Source organism: Vigna angularis, chromosome 3, assembly GCF_016808095.1.
Source record: "Vigna angularis cultivar LongXiaoDou No.4 chromosome 3, ASM1680809v1, whole genome shotgun sequence".
NCBI classification, from domain to species: domain Eukaryota; kingdom Viridiplantae; phylum Streptophyta; class Magnoliopsida; order Fabales; family Fabaceae; genus Vigna; species Vigna angularis.
The window spans coordinates 9822188-9844922 of record NC_068972.1 but is presented as its reverse complement, the minus strand read 5'-3'; the positions used below and the strand labels follow the sequence as shown (position 1 = coordinate 9844922).

The 22735-nt window shown below is 30.0% G+C and overlaps 2 protein-coding genes and 1 pseudogene across 3 annotated transcripts; 2 read left to right on the top strand and 1 right to left on the bottom strand.

The window, feature by feature from the left end:
• The first annotated feature begins 1816 nt into the window (after nt 1-1816).
• Nucleotides 1817-4230, top strand: LOC108324973 (leucoanthocyanidin reductase). The gene is made up of 5 exons (XM_017557935.2): nt 1817-2107; nt 2300-2440; nt 3086-3323; nt 3420-3623; nt 3826-4230. The coding sequence occupies exons 1-5, from the start codon at nt 1904-1906 to the stop codon at nt 4083-4085; spliced, it is 1047 nt and encodes a 348-aa protein (XP_017413424.1). The 5' UTR covers nt 1817-1903; the 3' UTR covers nt 4086-4230.
• A 2254-nt stretch (nt 4231-6484) lies between these two features.
• Nucleotides 6485-14219, bottom strand: LOC108324016 (uncharacterized). Of its 2 annotated transcripts, XM_017556795.2 has the most exons (14): nt 13649-14219; nt 12326-12416; nt 12135-12219; nt 11927-11996; nt 11503-11572; nt 10166-10235; nt 9342-9387; nt 9001-9253; nt 8690-8895; nt 8507-8581; nt 8117-8177; nt 7893-7973; nt 7342-7421; nt 6485-6826 (listed from the first exon to the last, which is right to left on the bottom strand). In XM_017556795.2, exons 1-14 carry the CDS (start codon nt 13789-13791, stop codon nt 6748-6750), a joined length of 1410 nt encoding a protein of 469 aa, XP_017412284.1. In that variant the 5' UTR covers nt 13792-14219; the 3' UTR covers nt 6485-6747. The 2 variants fall into 2 exon arrangements, with proteins under 2 accessions (XP_017412284.1, XP_017412285.1); XM_017556796.2 differs by lacking the exon at nt 12135-12219 and having other exon boundaries at nt 13649-14138.
• Nucleotides 14220-15655: 1436 nt separating this feature from the next.
• LOC108324710 (E3 ubiquitin-protein ligase ATL23-like) lies at nt 15656-16882 on the top strand (annotated as a pseudogene).
• Nucleotides 16883-22735: the final 5853 nt, after the last annotated feature.

The following is a 22735-nucleotide window of genomic DNA, read 5'->3' as shown; positions in this document are numbered from 1 at the left end:
TTAATTATATATTTTTGGACAAAAGAGGTAAGTATCTATCAGTCAAAGAAGGGAACTTATTTTTTATGCACACAGTAGATATGTACCTTTCTCTGCATGGTCACCAAAACCTTTTCATGTGTACAAATAAATTATTTATAATATTTTTAATTTCTTATAACTTTTAACGTAACATAAAGATCAAAATAACTAAAATATTTATGATTTTACAAATTCTAATTATTCTGAACACATTTTTATATTTTAAAAATGTTTGTATAACTTTTTATTTCAAATTCTGTAAAAATTAAGAAGGTAAAATAACACGCACTCATTTCTTCTTTATTTATACTATTATATAAAATGATTTCTTATTTTGGTATATATATATATATATATATATATATATATATATATATATATAATTTTAATTTTTATTCTTTAAATAATTATTCTTTAAAATTATTTATATTTATTTTTGTAACTATAGTAATTTTATTGTTCTTTCTTATAAAAAAGTTAACACAAAAGCCGCTCATTTGTTTTCAGGGGTCTCTTATTAAAACAAATTACATTCAATAAGAAATTGTCTCATTGGAGAAATGTTATTTTTTTACAAGGATAGAAATGAAAATTACTGATGTAAAATGAAATTACATCATAAGGCAGTTGCTCCCATAAATATGTATGTGGATTTATGCCTGTTTTTCAATCTGGGTATAAAAAGATACCAAGGAAATTTTAACCTATAGATTTAGTATAAATACATATAAACCTTATACAGTGGTCTTATATTTAAACTAAGCTTAACTAGAGGAAAGTGAGTACTTGAAAATTGTTACACTAGCGTATTAAAACATAAATGTTAATTAAAAGAAATTATTGAAGTAGACAGAGATGAAATTTTGTTGGTAATTGCATACATTTATTGATAAAACCTTTAATGATACTAAATGTAAATGAATATTCTTAATGCATATTGTGAATATTGTATATGATTATTTAATTACTTTATTGATTGGACAAAATAATATATATAATAATTATTATTAGTAAATTTTATTTAAAACTTTTAAAAGATGAAATAATCAAAATAAAGTTATTGGTGTGGTGAAAAAATATTAATAATTAAAAAATTGTTCATAATTTGATTTTATATATTTTTAATTTTTTATTTAGATTTATAAAATTGAAATTATTTTTAAGAAATTAAGTTTTTAAATTTATATTCTGGTGTAATTCATTTAAATTTACTCTTTAGAAAGACCATGTTTATTTATATTAATTCTTTTAGTAATTTTACTTGAAATTGAAAAACATGTGTGTTTACAATTAACTTTATCTTATATTTTAAAATACTTTGATGTTATTATTTCGGTATATCAGTTAGTGTTTTGATTAAATAAATAGTTAAAAGTAAAAGTGGTAAGAAAGGATTAAAAAGAAAAATAAATGTATGTATCCATTTTTTGCAGTATAATATTAAACATTATTATAAATAGCTAATATTTGAAGAATAAGGAGTTGAAGTACATTTAAAAAAACAGTAAAGGTAATGTAAAAAAGTTAGTTTGTCTAATATGATTAATTAGATTAAAGAAATTGTTAGAAGAAAGTAAGTGAAGAAGGCCGATATTTGATTGGAAGAAGGCTCTGATAAAATTTGATACCGTGCATGCAGAGTATGGCTAAGCGGCATTCCCACTTAAATTTTGAAGTATGGTTTAAGGAATCATGCGTGTTGAAGAGTAGGTGAAAAAATATTGGTAATTATTATTACTTTTCTAGCTAGCTATATTCTAACGTACCCACTTCCCTATATAAACCACCTAGCATCGTTTTCCTTTTGCATGTCACAATTGTCATTAATCTCTCTTTGTACTTGACTTCAATCCCATTAATTATACCACACCTCTGCAAAACCATGGTAACGTCACCAACCATTCCCACCGCCACCAAGGGTCGTGTTCTCATAATCGGAGCAACGGGTTTCATAGGCAAGTTTGTGGCTGAGGCAAGCCTCCGCACCGCACACCCCACCTACTTGCTTCTCAGGCCACCACCTCTTGTCCCTTCCAAGGAGGCCATTGTTAAAACCTTCCAAGAAAAAGGTGCCATTGTCATTCACGTAAGTCATAACATACACTTTATCTTTTCTTTCTAAATCATCTTTCTTTTAGACAGGTCATAATGTTTTATATAAATATGTTGTCACATTATGAAAATTTACAACTCTTTTCATTAATAAATACTTGTTTAGAAGAATGTGTCAAGTTCCATTCTTTTCATAGAAGATTACTTGTGTTGTATTTTGTGGTAGGGTATGATAAATAACAAGGACTTTGTGGAAAAGATTTTGAAAGAGTATGAAATAGACATTGTCATCTCTGCCATCGGTGCCAAGAGCTTGCTGGATCAGCTTGTACTGGTGGAGGCCATGAAATCTGTTAAGACTATTAAGGTACTCCTTTTTTACTATTTTCTAATTTAGTAAATGACCAGTTCCTCACTTTTACAGTTCAAAAAGTAAAAAATAGTGATGATGACAGGAATAAGAATAAGAAAAATAATGAATCAAGTGCGTTTCATTTACTATGTGGTTGTTTTTTTCTTTCATATGTTGTAACTTTCGAAACAAATTACCAAAAACTGTTCATTTAGTGAGTTACGTGCATAAAGTTTTGATACAAACGTTGATTTTCGTTCTTATCTTAAACAGTTTTTCTTGTCCTAAGAAGTTTACTGTGTTTTTTTCGTGATAAATGACAGACTTTTTACAGATAAAAACTCGGGATTACATCCAACACAACGTAATTTATTTTTTTATCACATAAAAATAGGTTAATACTTTTGGACGAAAGAAACTGTATTAATACATTTCTTGAACATAAAGACTTAAGAAGATTAAAGTTTGGAATAGAGATGAAAATCAAAATTATATTACAGATAGTTTACGACCAAAAAGTTAACATATTTTATTAAAAGAAAGAGTAGTGAAAAGTGATATTGATAAAGGGTGATTTTGATGAGAGACCAGCCTTAGTTTCAGCAAGAGATGTTAAAGATTTAGTATAGAAATTCTTATGTGTTATAATTAATGTTGCAGAGGTTTTTGGCTTCAGAGTTTGGGCATGATGTTGACAGAGCGGATCCAGTGGAGCCAGGTCTAACAATGTACAAGGAGAAGCGATTGGTTAGGCGCATGGTTGAGCAATCTGGGGTGCCATACACCAATATTTGTTGCAATTCCATTGCTTCTTGGCCTTACTATGACAATTGCCACCCATCTCAGCTTCCTCCACCCTTAGATCAGTTGCAAATATATGGTCATGGTAACGTCAAAGGTATAACTAAACAAGAGCAATCACAATTACATACATGGTTGTTTTCAACAAATTGCCTTAAACTGTTGTCACCATTTTTTTTTTCCATCTGTGCAGCTTTCTTTGTTGATGGCATCGATATTGGAAAGTTCACCATGAAGGTTATTGATGATGTAAGAACAGTCAACAAAAATGTTCATTTTCGACCATCTAGCAACTGCTATAGCATCAATGAACTTGCTTCTTTGTGGGAAATGAAAATTGGCCGCACAATCCCCAGAGTGACCGTAACAGAAGATGATCTTCTAGCAGCAGCTGCAGGTTCAATCATTCGTCTATTCCTCCTTTTTTTTATGATCTAACTCAGCAAAGTTTGACTACAAAGTAACTTTAATACGAGAAAGAAATGTAACAAAAAAATATGAAAGTGAAGGTATTTACTAAGCTGTAAAGTTAATCTATAATTAAAATCTCAAGTGCTCAAGTGGGGCATGAGAATTACTTTTAATGTGTACATTTGCAGAAAATTGCATACCCCGAAGTATTGTGGCATCTTTCACTCATGACATATTCATCAAAGGTTGTCAAGTTAACTTCAAGATAGATGGAGTTGATGATGTTGAGATCAGCACTTTGTATCCTGATGAAGGATTCAGAAGCTTGGAGGATTGCTACGAGGACTTTGCTCATATGATTGACGACAAGATTCAGAAAGAGGAACATAAAATTACGAGCACAAAGTCTGTAGTGGAAGCAGTGCCAATCACAGCTTCCTGTGGATAAGAATCACCTGCTCTAAAATGTTTTAAATTCGTTGCTATTTACCAACTACTGGCCTTTGGTGAGGTGGAAACATATATGGACTTTTTATGTTCAAGTTATTTGGAAGACCATATTACCTACAATATTATCCTATAGTATTTTCCTCTGTTTTGGTGTCATATTTTTAAGATTTAAGTCAGAAACAACTATACTAGTGTCCGTACATGTTCTTCAATAATTTTCTCCTATTTTCTTTCCGACAAAAGATAAAGTAAATAATCATTCTCTAGTAATACCAAGACTTAAGCACTTTATTTAAAATATAGGGGGAAGGGACACCTGTAGGCTAATTTTCTATTGAATAAAACATGCAAAGAATTTAATCAATCGATGTAGCTGTGCTGTGACCCCACAATTACTTTGATTTACGCAATTAATTGATAGCAATGTAATAGCCCCCTTGCATGCTTGGTATCCGTCAGTCAAATAGTATATTTGCAAACAAGATATTAGATTGGAGTCAGAAGTTGCAAATTAAATGAATAAACTAAATATGTGAAAATATCATTACAGGAAAGTGAGGTACTAAGCTCCTTTCTGGTAGATGTCATTTAATATGTTGCAAATGCTTCAAGACTTTAAGTCTTGTTACTTCTGATTGATTTAGCTTTTAATTTTAGGAAATATGTTGATAGTTGGTTAGGATCTAAGATAAATTATGTTCTTTTACATAGTCAACACTTCTAAAGAAAATCAATAGTTATTCATTGTGTCCGGTTAATGAATTAATAAGGATCCAATTTTAGATATGAAGACATAAAAACATATTAGATAAGTTAGATCAGTCTGAATATTATAATTTTTCTTATTAGAAATATCAATCTGAAATACCTTTATTGTATCTTAAATACATAAATGTCGTAAGAGAAGTTATATTATTTAAAAAATAATGTAAGGTTAGCCTAAATTTATGTTTAGGCTTATAAATATATATTTAACATATAAATGGTAAATTAACATTACGTTAGTCAAAGTGAAACTAAATTTTATAAAAGAATATTGTGGTTGAAAAGTGAGGCATTAAAATGATAAATTAAAGTTTTCAATTAAAAATTGACCAGTAAATATTCCATATTCATAGTATAATAGTTAAATAACATTATTTGACTAAAAAAGATAAGGATAACCTACCTGCACTTCAACCTACGGAGTGTATGGGTTGAAAGTTAAAAAAGAAACGTACAAAGTCTAACAAAATTTAAAAGAATATGAAAGAATATTATAACTTAACAATTTTTGGAAAAAAAAAGATAAAAGCCTCAATGATTTAGATTTTGTAATTTAAAGTTTTAATAAATTTATATTGTGAGAATTTAAAAGATTTGAAAAGATTTTATGAATTCATAAGATTTGAAAGAACTTCATGAAGTTTTAAAATATATTCAAAACTGTGAACCAATAAAAAATAAAACCAATATATATAATTTTAATATTTTATTAGTCATTTGATTCTAACTTCAGATCGTCATGTACTAATCTGCTCAATATTAGCATCCTCTTATTTTTGTTCCAGCGTTAAAATAAGAAGTTCAAAATTATGATATTTATTATTTAGTAGTAATGAAGATGAAAATCTTTCCATTGGTTAGATTATTAATTCATCATAATGGTTTTCTTCATAAAAACTATCAAATGATGCACATTAATATTTAGGAAGGTCTTCGAAAAGAGTTCTACTATGAAGAGAGAAAGACTATATTGATGGCAGAAAATAAAATCCCAACTAGCAGGAAAAAAAATATAGAATCGAAGCAATCTAAGAAGTTTGACTAAATTTTTTATTGTTGTAATATTTATAATTCTACTTTTAAAGTCAGTAAAATATACTAAAATTTGTATACCTTTAAATACCCCTAACAAGTTTTTAATGAGTTGTAAAAAATCTTAATTATATCCTAAAAATAGCATGTATTGTAATCTATGATAACCTTGATTGAATGGTACTAGATTTATTCGTATCATTTAATTAAATGCTATAAAAGTTATTAACAAAAAATCTTTTTAATAAATGGAGAAGTGGTCCAAGATTATGTTTTTGGTATAGCAGAAAAATTTGTCGGATATAGTACGATTCTAGAAGCAAGTTTATTTTCAGGGCCAGTTCCTTACATCTGTACGTGAAAGCAGCCGATGACAAAGGAATTAATAACCACAACACCAACCAAACATTTATAAAGTATAGTTTCACTATCATGTGTTTGTTTTGCCATTTGCATGTCATTTTTTCTTTTCTTTGTTCTTGTTAGAGAAAGATGTCTCCAAAGGCAGGTCATCCCTAAAACCATATTTTGCCATCAACCCATCTGCTAAATTTGACCCAATGGTGGAGAAAATTAGGTGATTTGTACGAATCCATCAAGTGTTCAAAGATTTCAACAATCATATTGCATTTTCTGTGTAAAATAATCCTCTGTAAAAAAAATTCAAGACAACATAACTATTGGCAATTCCTTCAGAATTGCAAGAATGCACTATGGGGGCAGAAATGTTTAAAGTTATATACATCTTCTTGTCTTCAACATATAAAATCTATGAGCAGAGAAATTGATCCTTCTCAGTGCTTGTTTCGTCTAAAATCACAAGCTGGATGGTCAGTAAGATACCTATACATCTTCAATACAGTCTACACATCATATACAGGCATCCTTTCTTCAATGGTGCCACGGCAGACAGGGCACCGTTTACATTTTTCGCAGCAGGTGCTGTTATTCACATCGGAAAAAGGCAAAACAGAAAAATTCAATATTTTTTAACACAAGTCCCTCATAACCTATTTGAATGGAAAGAATTAAATAGATTCTTTGCAGATGCAACAAAAACTGGTGGAAATTTCCTCTTTAAAAATAAAAAAGGTTGTGATCCTGTCACTGTCTACTTTCTTCAAACATTGCATATGGGACCATTTGGTTTCAGAAAACGTCTTCTGTTCTTTAATTAATTACTTCTATTTATAAAAGTATCACCTTATTTTTTACTGTTTCTTGTATTCAAAAGTTTGTATAAAAAACAATCAAAACATTTTCTTTTACTATCTGCTTTCACTGCTTTTTATTCAAACTTTTCAAAGCAGAAAATAAAGTAATAATATAATAGCAGAAAGTATTTCCTCAAACTAAACTTCTTGGAATCGCTTTTTCGGGCTTGAGTTTAGAAAAGTTTACTGGAATGGTAGCAGAAGAGTATCAGACTGGAGCAACTGCAATGCAAGAGCTCTTACCTGCAAATAATGTGATGCCTACAAGGAAGGAGGACCACGTTAATCTGCTCTTCGAAGCAAATTCTACATAAGATCTTCTCCTGATTTATTATCATTCAATTTTGAACTTTGTTAGATCCTGATACGCTTGACAGCCATTCCCATTCAAGCACAATTAATGAGCAAAAATAACAAATTCATAACAATAATTTAGTGCAAGATGTTGTAAACTACTAGCAATAGAAAAAGGGTTCAAAGCCAGTATAATTCCTATAAGCTGATGTCATCTAACTCTTTGTAACTCTACCAAACATGCCCTCAAACATACATGTAATAAAATGATGGATGTTGGCTCCCTTACGCAACAAATGCCACACATGATTTTCCTTTTCAGTAGGAGGTTCATATAATGCTAAACTCTAATTAAAGATTAAGACAATTGTTACCTAACTATTAAATTACTTCATAAAAAGTTGATAATGTACTAAACTAATTAATTGATTAAACGACCAAGACTTGGTCATCACATGCACATAATGTCAAAAACAATCAATCAAGGTAGAGAACGTTACATTTTGAAGCCTTTCATACTCCTCCTGGCTAAATTTTGTAACTTCTGTTTGCTCACCCAGTGCAGCTTGTAATCTCCAAATCTGCTTGTTATAAAGAACAGCGATATATGAAAAAGATTAAACCTACTTGTGTAAACTAAGATATTCTTATAAATGACGAAGCAATATCAGAAAAAATACTTAGGTAACCATTTATTTTGACAAAAGGAAATTAATGTCATCACCTCCTCAACCAGATCTGCTCTAGGCATTTTCTTCACTGTATCAGGGGTAAAAGTATTATACCTAAATAGTAAATCAAATGACATATCATTAGAGGAAAGTTTGATTAACATTAGAGACTTGTGAAGATAGCAACAATACAAGGGCAAATATTTAATGTCATCAGAGTCATTTGAGAGTAAAAGAAAAAGAACAAAGCTTATTTTATTGCAAGCAGACTGAAAACTTTGCTAAATTTTTAACAAAAAATTGTTACACTACACAACTCAGGACTTCCAAGAGAAAGGTATGCAAGTATAGCTACAGGATTCAAAAGCTGCTCGTAAGCATGGCAAAAAATGACTTATGACGTTAAACACATGTAATTTTAGGGTTTAGGGTAGCGTACTGACCCAGAACTCCCAGAAAAAAATAGTCTAGCTTCTTCCTCTTTACTTCCTTCATCTATTGACCACCAACCAAGTAACCTGTTGAGAGAGAAAGCGTAGGCAATAAGAAACTTTTTACTGTAAATCCGGCATGGTATCTACCAAAGACAAAATCCTTTTCAAGCCAAAAAGATCCAAATCAAATACCTTGAGCCATGTCGAAAGAACCCAAAGCACTCACGAGATTTTGATGCTATAGATGAGTATCTTTCAGGAATATCTCCACTGTAGAGTAAAAGAACTATCTTCTCTATTAATCTATATGCAGCAAATAATACCCCAGCTCCTTGCAACAAAAAAAGTGGCGAAAAAATGACCCAATGTTGCAGATTTTTTGCACTGGATGGCGTTCCCTAAAATTTAAATGAAAAAAGAAAGGTGGAAAAACAATCAAAAACTAAGGAAAGCTACAAATTAAAAGAACATAATGACAAGATTTTTGTTCAAAATTATTATACCTCTAAATGCATAAAAAGAAGTATTTGAAAACCAATGAATGGAATTTTCATGATATGCCCACCAATATCCTGCAGATTGCAGAACCCATTTTGCTCCCTATCTTCATCCGCATAAGTAACTAAGCCTCCTCTACTCATGTCTAGGTATCTTATGGTATTTGATGATGAACATGGTTCTGTGATGTGACAGCCTCCATGTATAGTTGGATTATGCCACTTAGTACAAACAAGAAAGGCAAAGCACTGTGCAATCCTGCCAAAGAATGCATTGATTTTATGAAGGAAAAAGCACGAGACTAAACCAAATTACTAAACATTCGTCCATAAGATATTGATCATACCCATAGTTAATAAATAAGTCCCACCAGCCTAGAGCAGCAACATCACCTGCATGTAATAAAATTAGTCGCAAAAAGTTTGAGTATCAACCTTAGTCAACAGTAAAGTTTTACAATGAATGATATCAAAGTAACACAAAACAGCATGAAACCAACATGAAAAAATCAGACATACAGATCACCCTAACTATTCATAGACGCATACCAATGTGATAGGAACACGTCAGAAAATAATTTTTTATTCTTTTCAGTTAAATAAAAACTGTTTGACAGTTATTACTTCAGGATGTAGTATCCATAGTATCTTTGAATTGATTGAAGTACTTTATGGAACAAAACCTACTCTGGAAACTTGTCTCCTTGTACTCTTCAATATTGGACAGATGTCAATATTGACATCTGCGTCAGTGTAAATATGCCTTCCTGTTTCCCAATTTCTCTTTATAGGCCCTTGTTTCTTTACAGATAAATTCATTCATTCAATCTTAGCTTAATTAGAAAGATTCTAAAAATTTGTTCATGACATTTCATCCCATATACTTCACATGAAGCAATTAAATAAACCATTTCCCAGTCTGATAAACCAAAATCAAACATTCTAAGCAATATGTTAAAACGTGTGCATAGAGAAATACATTGCAAATCTGCCATATATATATGCTATAGTGGTCAGAATACCTTATTAGACACATTAAGTAGAATTTATTACACTATATTTTTTTGTTTTTCATATCTGTATATTTAAAAGAGCTGGTATCATAAAAATGTAGCAGGAAAAAAATTAGTCAACATCACAAAAATAGACGGTAGAGAAACTTAAAACTTACCACATATCTTTAGAAGGGTGAACACTGTGGCAGCAATTAAGAAGACCATGGATATTGAAATCCAGAAGTGCTAGAAAACAAAATTATACAATTTAGTTTTGAACTTTTCAAAAATAAAAAACAAAAGAAAGATAACAATCTACGGAGTGTAACACTTAAAAGAAATATTTGTAGTAGACAAGTCTTGAATAAGGTGATGTCAATTATAAGATGAGAAGAAAATAAAAACAAAAGAAACGTCTCAATGCAAGGAAGCTATCAATGTTGTAAATATTACTTACAGGTCAGTGTTACAAGGCATAGCAAAGGTTAAATATAACAATGTTTTAAACCCAGCATGAGATGTGCAATTCACAATTCATAGTAGAAAGGCACTTGTGCTTCCCTATACTCTTAAGATATAGAGGCACCAACACTTCCTAACTACAAATATATTCCAATAGTGAAGTTCAATCATTTCTAACACTAGGATCCTCCTAGATTAAAAATAAAGAGACCTCATTTCAGAATGTGCGTGTGCATTGTACTAGTGCCAATAAGCCACAACGCAGTGGCTATCCATCTCAACCAGGTAGGATTCTTCCATAACATAAACCCACACAAATCACAATAGACTATTTTTCAAAAACTACAGCCATGTGTGCAGCACACACACACAAATGGGTAGTAGAATGTTTCTAAAGCATACCACAAAAGACTATTTATAATGTGTGAAATGTGAAATGTGAAATATCATTCAACTTCAATGTTGATCATCGGGCATTGAAATGAACGCCCAAAATGATGTCAACCACCAACAAATAAATGAATCATTGAAGTGAGAGTCACACACACATCACACTTAATAGACATAAAACGAATAATAGTTAATCCAATGCAAAACAATGACAAAATAAAAAGAAAAGGAAAGGGTTTTTTTAATATTTATTATGATTATATATTCCTTGAAGGTTCTTTGTTTCTTTTACTTACCATAAAGCAAAAACAAAGAGACTTGAACTTTGATTACTAATGCATTTCACCAAAATTTAAGTGTATAAGTATAGCCTACAGCCAAGGCTCCGTAGACAACAAGACTTTGAAAGTATACATATAATCACAATCTTATTGCTGCTACATATTCCCCATCCCTCTATAGAATAACAATAACACTGCAAAATTCACTGAGGATTTGAATATATGTTACTTGAAAAATCATCACAATTGGGATTCTTAAATTGCCATGAAAAGGCCAGTTGAGATGCTTATTTCAGCAGTTTCATTGAGGATCCTCATTTATTCTGTTACAGATCATATTACAGCTTAATTAATCAATCAGCTAAAGAATAACATCTTACAGGAAGAGTTTCCCATACTGCTTCATCCGTCAAATTTTCATCATCCCCGGGCATCAAAGCCCTACACATCCTATGAAAAGACATTTTTGTCAATAAATTATCCATTTGTTACAAGAGCATAAAATAGTATTGCATGTTGCATAATTCATTAATGTTAGGCCCAAACACTACTTCCCATTTCATGCAATGAAGCTTCTCAACCATCAATTAATTAGTTGAAAGTAGACCCAAAAATGCAGGTAACTTTACAAATCACTTCATAAAGTTGAATGTTTATGGTGAATTTATTGCAAACTTTTTTAGTAGTTCCAGCTAATATTACATAAGCCAGAAGACTAAGAATGGGTTAAAATATATCTGCAAGCTCCTTATGAACTACTTGAATATAAATTCTGCTACGAAGATAGATGAGACAAGATAATACCTGATGTTATCAAACAAAACCACCATTTCAAAAAATACCAGGGGCATGAAGACAATCCTTAAATTCATCTCTGCATCATTAAAATGAATAATATTTAATTTCGTAGCATCTAACAATTAATCACTATTAAAAGAAGTATCACACTTTTGGTGTAAAGATACACTGATTAACAAATCCATTTAGCCATGCCACAAGAAATGTTGCCTACCATAACTGCTCCCGAGATGTATACAAAGAAGTAGCTCAAATGCAACAAGTAGTGGAGTTGCTACGAGTGAATGAAAAGGAGCCCACTGCCCATTAACAATTTATTTTTAAGTTCAGTAACAAAACCCTACTACAAGATAAATTTCTAATTTTCCAGAAAATAAGGAAGACTTTTCATGAAGTATATCTTACTCGCCGATCGTGAGGAATCGAAGGAGCAGGCAAGGAAAACCTGCCTCGTGCCACCACAGCATGAAAAAGCCATAGAGGAGAAAATACTTTCCTGTTAAAAAAGATGTTAAAGTATGGCTATGATTGATAAGAATATGTTATACATTCTTAATCTATGTCTTCTTCTCAATAAACAAAAACCTAAGATCTATTACCCAAAACTCCACTCAATAATATTTTAAGACAAGATTTGAAGGACTTGCCCATGATTCACGTTGAATGATAAAATGTTTACGTTCAATTCAGTGTTGTGCATGACATAAATTGGCAGCACATAAACGTGAAAGTGACACCCATACATATTCCTATTTACTCAGTTTAACAAATTTGACAGTATTGTTGTTGGTTTGAATCACATGGTACAAGATCTCCGCGGGACAATAAAGCATATCAAATGAAAAAGGAATGCCATGATTTTATTACTGAGACTAAAAGTTTCATTGAATAAAATCCTGCGCTATCTTGTGCAATCATAATATGAGACATGCATAACAAGAATAATCATTTCATACTCAAAACCACAGACAACTCTGAATCCTTTGATGATTATTCTCATAAGTACAATTTGGTTGGAATCAGTACCCATCAAAATTGAGATATTTAGCGAGGAGATGGCGAATATTTATTGGTAACAATCATAATCCTAATGTATTAGTATTAATTTTTTAAAGCTTTATCAATTATTAGCCTAACTGTAGAAAAACACGTTTGGAGCATAACAAAGTTGAGAAAGGGGGGAAAATTAATTAACACGTTACTAAAGCGATGTACTTTCATCCTTACTAGCTAAATCAACATGGCCAGAACAAGTATGTTCCTTATTATTAAACTTACATATAATTACACATCGAAATTTTTAGTTCTCTCTTTACTTTCGTCTCAAAAACATCAGGCGAAAAAAAGACAGTTTCACATATGGAAAGCAGAAACGAAGGTATCCCAGCTCCCATCCCATTTACAAATTTACAAAATAAAATAAAATAATAAGTTTGTATAACGCAACAGGAAGACAGTAGCGTATAAGGTAAGCAAGTTTGCATTTCCAAAAGGGAAAAAAACTTATCATGTTCCTCCAATGAATGTCAATTTTTTCCAGAATTACAAAAAAAAAAAAGAACAGCTTGCATTGAAATTCAAAAAGGGGGGAAACAAATTAGCACATGGCAATTCATAACACAAATCAACAAAAGGTGGAATTTTGCAGAGACCCTTTGATTCAAATCCACAATTTCTAAACTGGGAAATAGAAGCGAAAGTGTGTGAATGAAGAAAGATAGAACCTACCACCATGTCCATGAGTCAGGAAGGAGATGGTCAAGCTTGAGAACAAGGAGAAGAGTGAAAGAGAAAAGCAAAGCATGAGCTACCAGAGCTTGCAGGGCCTTCGCCACCCTTCTCCAACTCATCACCCTCCTCCGAACCAGCATTTCTCCAAGCAGAAAGCAAAAGCAACAATGGACAAAAGAGACGAACTTTCTGACACACTCACAAAAACAGCAACAGGACCAGAAACTCACGTCTCTCTCTCTCTCTATATACCAAAACCGAAACTGATGACAAAATATCACAGAGAATGCTACCAAAATTCCTCGGAGGTTGCAAAGAGAGTGACTTGGGAACAGCCTTCAGCTTCTTCCGTTACATAAATCTTTGCCTTTTTTTAAAACAATTTTACTCTCTCTCACTACCTTCTTTTCTACGCAAAAAGAAACGCTAAAGAAACGTTTCTATCCGATGATAGATTAATTTATTATATCTTTATGCTGATGTGACTGAATGGTCGAAAATACCCATCACGTTCAAATGTAAAAGTTCAAAAAGAAAAATAGAAGACTCACCTGGAATCTTATTAACATGAATGGAGTTTATATTTATTTGTAATATGCTTTTAAAGGAAAACAAACCCCTAAAACTAAACCGAAGACTCTTTTTTCTGACAAAAAGTGTTTCCAGATTTATTCTGTTGACCGGTTTTGATCTCGTATAGATATACACAAGATAAATACAGTAAACATAGTTATGGATATTTGATTTTTTTAAATATTTCTGCTTTTTTTCTTCTTTTTACCAGAATATTAAATGTAACAACTCCGTCACATTTGACTTAATTAAATTGAAGAGTAGTTTTTCCATAACTGACTTTATTAGATTATGTGGTCAGTTATAGGTAAATTTCTTGCGACAGAATTGTTACATAGGACTTTAAAATGAACTGCCTTTAAAAAAAGAAACTATTTTTTTTAGAAAAAAAGGAAAAAAAAAACAGCGTACGGGTCCAACTTGTTTAAACTGATAAACTAACTTTTAAAGGTTTAAATACATTCTTATCATAAATTATTAAATTTGTGTTTTTCTTATCTTTATTTTTTTCTTAATAAGATAGAGACTGGTTTGAACAATAAAATAAAATGTTTTAATATCGCTATATAGATAAAATAAATAAAGTAAAATCGATAATTTATCATAAATAAAATATATATTTAATCAAAGTCCAAACTAGCATTAAATATTGACTCATGAAATGGAGTGGTGGGGATAAGTTTGGTACGAAGAGAAAACTAAGAGTCGGTGACTTGTCCAACTATTCATAAGTGGGATTTGATTTTTATTTTTTTTTGGAGGTTCAATTAGTGAAATGTGATTCCTTATTTATATTTTATTCCTTCTTTCTAATAAATTGAAATGCCATACTTTTTATAAAAAAAACTTTCTCCATGGCTTAAAAGTCATCCATTCTAAATCATAATATTCGCAATTAGTGTTGAACGTTCCAGCCATACACGTTACCTTAAAAATTGCATTAAGGCTTCAATGGAACATCATTAAAAAAAAAAAATACATGATTGGCTGAGAGGGTCAAATGTATTGGGAAAACCATCTTCTCACGCCTTATCTCTTTTATTGTTAAGGTGTTAGTATCAAAATTTCCTTAAAACTTTGGAAACATTTTATGTTATATGGTACAAGAGCATGAAAATATATATTTAAATTATTTTTTATTTTCAGTCCTTATTAGAAATTTTTGGACATATTAAAATATATTTTTTAGTCAAAGTATAAAGAGAAAAAGTTTAATTTTGAAAATTACTTTTAGCATTTATACATATTTACATATTAATGTTCTCGAGTCGATTTAAAATAATATTATTTGAGTTAATTATTACGTCAAAATTGAATCTAAAACGAAAAGTATATTTGAAAATTATCCTTTGCGTCATGTATTTAAATTCGAAATATCATCAGAATATATTTATTAAACGTACGATATTTTTGTGTAGATTATTGGTTATAATGGGCACAGAAGAAGATATGTACATTACATAAGGATTGTTTTGAAAGGTGGGGACCCCAAAATGAAACCTGTTCACTTTCAGACGGCTAATTAGCCTCACGCGAATACGCTACTGTGATGTTTTCTTTTAACCAGTAAACTACATTAAATGTAGGGAAAAAAACAGTTTTAAAAGCAAAAAAATTATTATGGTGATCAGACAGTAAATAAATTATGATTTATGATGAATTTTAAATTTGAACTATTATTTAATATATATATATATATATATATATATATATATATAATTTAAAAATGAGTTTTGTAAAAAATGAGATGTAAAAATAGATGAATAGAGAATTTTCAAGTTATAAACAAAAAATAGATTTGAAACAGAGAGCAAACGTCAGAAAATAAATAGTAATTTTTCATAAATTAAAGATTTTATTCGAAGGAAAATATTTTTAAGTCTATTTTCATTAGTTGGTTTGCTGTTTTAATATTTTTCATCCGAAAAACTTAAAATTAAAGGGTTAAATATGTTTTTAGTCCTTGAACTATCAAGCGATTTTGGTTTTAGTTCCTACTCAGAACTTTGATGGTTTTTAGTTCTTATTGTTTTGAAACTCTAAGTAATAGTCCTTAAAATTGGACGGTGTTAAGTTTCAGTGGATGTGGCAAACGGCGTTGCCACGTGATCACTGATTTGCTCTATTCTCTGTCTGGCCACGTTGAATGTTTAAGTATTTGAACTGAGATTAAGTTGATTAATTAAGTTGTTCTAGGGTTCACAATTTGTGAAATTAAATTTTTGAATTGGGGGATTTAATTATGCCAAACCTCGACAAGCTGGACATGCTGGACCGCCATTTTCGTCGTTTACATGTGTCTTCTATGGTACGCCAGCACTCACCACCCCGATCCCCACCTACCGGCCAAGCCCGTCTCCGACGCCGGCCTCTCCCCCTCGCAGCTCCAGAAAGCTTCCCTCCATCACTGGAAAAGACCTTCTCATGGGCTCCGAATGCGCCGTCTGCCTCGACGACATCGCCACAGACCAACCCGCTCGACTCGTTCCCGGTTGCAACCACGCCTTCCATGTGGAATGCGCTGACACCTGGCTCTCCAAGCACCCTCTCTGCCCTCTCTGCAGAGCCAAACTCGACCCCACGCTTTTCTCTTCCTCGGAAAATCCTTGCTGAGACAGAGCAACGCGTACTTTCGTAGAATTACCAAGAACAGAGCCAAAGCCTTAGCCTGAATCCTGCTGTTTTTTGTCCTTAATTAGATTGAAACTCTTCGCCCCTGTACAGTTTCTCATCTCTCTTATGCAACGCAAAATATTCTGGCATTGTTGGATGGTAGATTGGATAGAGCAGATCAGCTCAAAAATTTAATTTCACAAATTGTGAACCCTAGAACAACTTAATTAATCAACTTAATCTCAGTTCAAATACTTAAACATCCAACGTGGCAGACAGAGAATAGAGCAAATCAGTGATCACGTGGCAACGCCGTTTGCCACATCCACTGAAACTTAACACCGTCCAATTTTAAGGACTATTACTCAGAGTTTCAAAACAATAAGGACTAAAAACCATCAAAGTTCTGAGTAGGGACTAAAACCAAAATCGCTTGATAGTTCAAGGACTAAAAACATATTTAACCCTTAAACTTTCGTCTATTTATTAACTCAAATATTTAGTTAGTATTTATAACATCTCTTATTTAAATAGTATAAACATTATTACAAAAATATCATAAAATTAATAGACTAGAATAATTATTTAAGAAGGTATATAAAATATTCACACAAATAATTATTTATAACACCTAATTATAATTTTAACTCAAAAAAATATTTAACTAGATAAGGACAATTTATACATTTGCATTTTTTGATATTTCAATTTTCTGTATTCACACTCGCTAGCTAATCATTCAAATTTATATTATCATTTAAATTTATACAACAAGCACAAACAACATAAAAAGTATAAGTTAATGTTAAAAAAATTACACATGATGTATTACATTTCATCCAAAATCAAGCAAACAACATCCTAAATGGACCTAAACTTACAATCTGAATACAAGTATCAATGTCAAGTTATGACGAATTATGCACTTATGGTGGCCTCTACTGTTCTACATACCCATTATCGATTGGGTTTCACTCTATCACACTCACATGATTAGTTTGTTTCACGTCTTAGGCCAAGATAGAGCACCTAGATTAGGACAATGTCTCACTCCTCTCTACTTGAGAATAAGTGACAATTAGAGTGTCATGATAACCCCTAAAATTGAGCTCCTACATTTATACATACCACGCAAGAAACAACCATCTAAGATTTTTCTCTTAAAAACTCTTCTCAAGCCATACTTTCATACATACATAACCTTATTCATTACCACCATATATTTCAAGTTATATCATCAAGTATACATTAAAGCATCATGATATTTCTATTCATATATAATAGAGAAAAGAAATCATAAAAAGCAACACACATACACACTAGGCGCTCGACACCAGAATGTTGGTGCTTAGTGTTGACCTGCTCGCCCAACGAGTTATTATTTGTCGTCCAGCGAAAGTGCAAACAAAGAGTTTTCCCAACTCAGCAAGAAATCTCGCCCAACCTCTGAAACTCACTATCAAACCTTAATATTACTCACCCAATGACCTATCTACTCGTCTAGCTAGTCTACAAAATTATGCAAAACATTAATTTTGCATAATTTAATCCCCCTAATCTCACATATGTTTTGACTCCTACACCTCCACATGTATCTACAACTCTCATTTGTTATTTCAAACCTTAATTGAACTAATCTAAGTGTTTATAACTCAACTTAAATGCTATTAGTCTTATGTTCCCACAAATTTATAACTCAAACAACCAAACATCATTCTAAATGCTTAAAAGTTCATTCATATTGATTCCTCATAACAATTTGGTAAACTTAACAGCTAAATAAGACATAAATAGTCTAAAACCAAACTTTGAACCTCAAGAGTCTATATTCCACCCTTATCTCAAAATTTCACCTATCAAAACTCTCATTTAGCACTAAACTAAGCCTATAACCCTTACCAATTCACAAATTCTCAATTTAGCATCATCTTTTTGGATATCTAAGTACCTATACAAGTTTTAAATGACTCCAAAACATATCTTAAACATCAATTATTAAACCAAAGTCTCTCTTATAGAATTTCACCTACCAAAATCCTAATTTAGACCAAAAACAACCCACAACACTTCCTTTTCACTAACAAGAGATTTTGGATGTCACATTCGTAAAATTTTATTTGCATGTGTCTTAAATTGAAAACTAAAGAAAAAAGAGTATAGGTTTACTTACTCTATATAAAAAACTGATCAAATAACATCACTGCTATGATCACTTAAATATTTTTTAATTGTCAAAAAAATGATTTAGACCTTAAAAATCTTTAAAAAAATAAAAAAACAAACTCAAATAATGAATTTAAGAAAAATAATAAATATTTATAATAAAAAATATATTTATGAGATCTTATTTATATTATTGAATTATTTTAATATTTAAATAATCAGACTTATTATTTTACCCATTTATATATATTTAAAAGTCCAAATTTAACTATTTGATATATGTATGATTCTGCTTTCACTTGAGAAATTTTTATTCGGCACCTGAATTACATTCGAATCATGGTTGTTGTAAAATTTTCATTATCTGAAATCTTTACTTAGTGCCTCTCGGTACTACAAAAATGAGGGTATTCAGTTAATGCTTTGACATCTCCACCGAAATCATTTATAATAAACCCCTTTGAACTATGGGACAATATACGTCGATATCTTTTGCATTTGATTTGTAAAAAATATGTCGGATTGGCTTATTGTGTGTAAACAGTAGGGGTTAATTTTTTTAATCGGTTTCGCATAATACTTGGTCACATATTTATAGTATAAAAAATTATTTGTTTTATAATTTTTCTTTCTATTTAAAGTATCAGATCCCAATATTTTAGTAAGTTTATTTTTATTTAACTATAGTAAAAAAAATTATAGATCTATTTTTAAAATAACTAATATTCAAAATTTATAATATTTAAATAATACTAAATTTCAAATAATTAAAATTGTAAAAAAAATTGAGAACTCATAAAATACTTAGTAATTCAAAAAAAATCCTTATCTGTGACGGATATTTGATATCCGTATATATTTACTATTCACGAGTTGTGGATAACAGGTATTTTAATATCCGTTTATAAAAGAGTCGGATACTTATTCACAGATATCCGCTATCCGCAAAAAATAAAAATAAATATTTAGTTTATATTTTATTAAGTTAAATTTAATTAAAATTAAGATTTAATTTATATTTTATAAGATTAAATTTAATTAAAATTAAATTTTAATTTATATTATATTATATTTTTTGTAATTTTATTTAAATTTTATTTTAAAAAATTATAAAAATATATTTTTTAAATATTTGTGAGTATCCGTGGGTATCCACAGGTATCTGCGGATTTTAAAATATTCGCGAGTATTTTTTATGCATATATCTATGCGAATAGCAAGTCGGATAGTGTGTATATTCTTTTTTGTTGGGTCAAGTTGTGGGTAGACATTATTCATGCCCAACCCAACCCGTTATCATTCCTAGAAATATTATCTCGAAAACAAATTTAATAACAAATTTATGTAATACTTACATTAGTAGATACATTATAAGTTTTCGATATATTTTGAGATAAATTCAAATCATCTTATTTTATTGTTGTTGTCTTCAAATCAAACTAACTTTAAAATTTGAGATTTTTTCATAGTTATCCTCGATGATGATAATAAATAAAAAAAGTTTGAAATAAGAAAATTTGGACCACTACCCATTTAAAAGTAACCCATTGATCCTATATACCAATTTATATATATATATATATATATATATATATATATATATATATATATATATATATATATATATATATATATATATATATATATATATATATTAGCAAATGTATATAAATTATTTAACAAAGATTAAACTTATACAAGTTATTTGATGAAGATTTTATTACTTTGCTTTTCACTTAAATTATAGTGTTAGATTGTAAACGACTAGGTATTTTTAACTTGTAAAAATTGTACAAATCCTTTTACCTATACATTTGAGATGGTTATTTTTTTTTTCAGAAAAATTAAATAAATTTATTAAAAGAGTGATAAGAAGTAGTAGAGGGTACCACAAAGCTTAGGAAGGATAAAGAAAAAGAGAAAGGTACATGACATCGTTTGGTGGATTTAAGAAGGTGTCAACCACAATCTATAGTGGCATGGCGGAAAGACGATGAAAAAGGAAGGTTCCTTACCATTTCAAAAACTTAAGCAAGTAAGGTCAAAATCCACAATATATACTTTCGAATGCTACATAAAAGGATAAAGTTTATCTATTATAACGTCCCACTCCTCACTTTTGTCACTTTATTATTTAAGTTTTGTATCTTAGTATTATTCAATGAAACCCTCCTAATTTTATTAAATGAAATCAGGAGTTATTAGTGAAATCATAATTTTTTTTCTTATTTCCTCAATATTTATGAAAAACAACAAAATGTTATACAGAAAAAAATCGACGACACTTTTAGAGGATAGGTGGTTTCTAGTGTACTGTAGAATGAAATAAAGCGTACAAAACAAAAATGGGAAATAAGAACATGTGGCTTGGTGTAAAAAAAACCAAAAAAACAAAAGAGGCGTGCAACAAGGCTTAAACTTATTCACATTGCGAAACTGACTGTTTCTTTCTACATTATTCTCTTTTTTTTCTTGTCTCTACAAATTTCATAAATCTCAAATTAATTCTCATTGACATTATAAAAATAATAATTTAGATCCTGCATCTCTTTTTTTCAATATAGTCTGAATGTGCATTTTGAAAGATAGTTTCACATTATAAAATATATTTTACTATGTGTATTATAATCGGAAAAAGAATTCCTGATTTAAAACTATATTACAACAGCTCCAAATATATTTAAAAAATTATATATTTCTGAATACATATTTCAAATGGTTTTTAACCGGTTTTCAAACTTACCCAACCATGACTTTCCTTAAGCATTTTTAGCTTATTTGCAGTATGTTAAAATAATTCTTTCCGAAATGGTGAACCGTGTTCCTTTATCATTTTTTATCTTTATTATTACATAGTTTTCAAATGGTTTCCCATATCTATCAAAAGGTTAATTTAATTTATAAAATCGATTTGAATATAAAATTTCCATTAGTTTATATATGTTTTAAATTGATATTATTTATAATTAAAATAATATTTTTAATATATCTTTGTATTAATATATATATATATATATATATATATATATATATATTAAGCTTTAGATTAAACATTAATAAATGGTTGAATAATAGTTTAATAATAGATAGAATAATAGGTCAATCAAAAAATATGATATAATAGATTTAATAATCAATAAATTCTATTAACATAAATTATAATTATTCTAATACCATATTAAAAAATAAATTTTAAACCTAATTCAATTCTAAAAAAATCAACCTGTAAAATAATATTTTTCCTCACTTATATAGTATAAATATACTCTATCTCTGGTTAGAAACTTCCTTGATAATGTATATCACATTTGCAATAATGGCTAAAATGGGTCCATGCTAAGCCATCGGCGGCTAAAATAGATGCAGGACTAGACAGAGGCTGAGTACAGCAAAGAAGAAGGGGATAAAATTATCATTTCCTAAAGTCTATATCGGTGCAGAAAGAAAAAATCTGTGTTGCAGGAAGAAACACCCTGCTAAACTATAACATTAATGGCGCATAGCAAATTCTTGAGTGTTGCTCCCACCGCATGCTGCATTCTCCGTGCACCACTCCATATTTATTTTCTCTTTGTTATAAAATAGATGTGAACATCTCTTTCACCTTTTACAGATATTAATATCCATTTATATATTTTATATTTTAGTTTATTGTTTTTATTTAAAGAAAAATGATCTTCAACGAGTGTGACCACATCCGTCAACGAATATGACATATTCGTTTAATAGATTTTT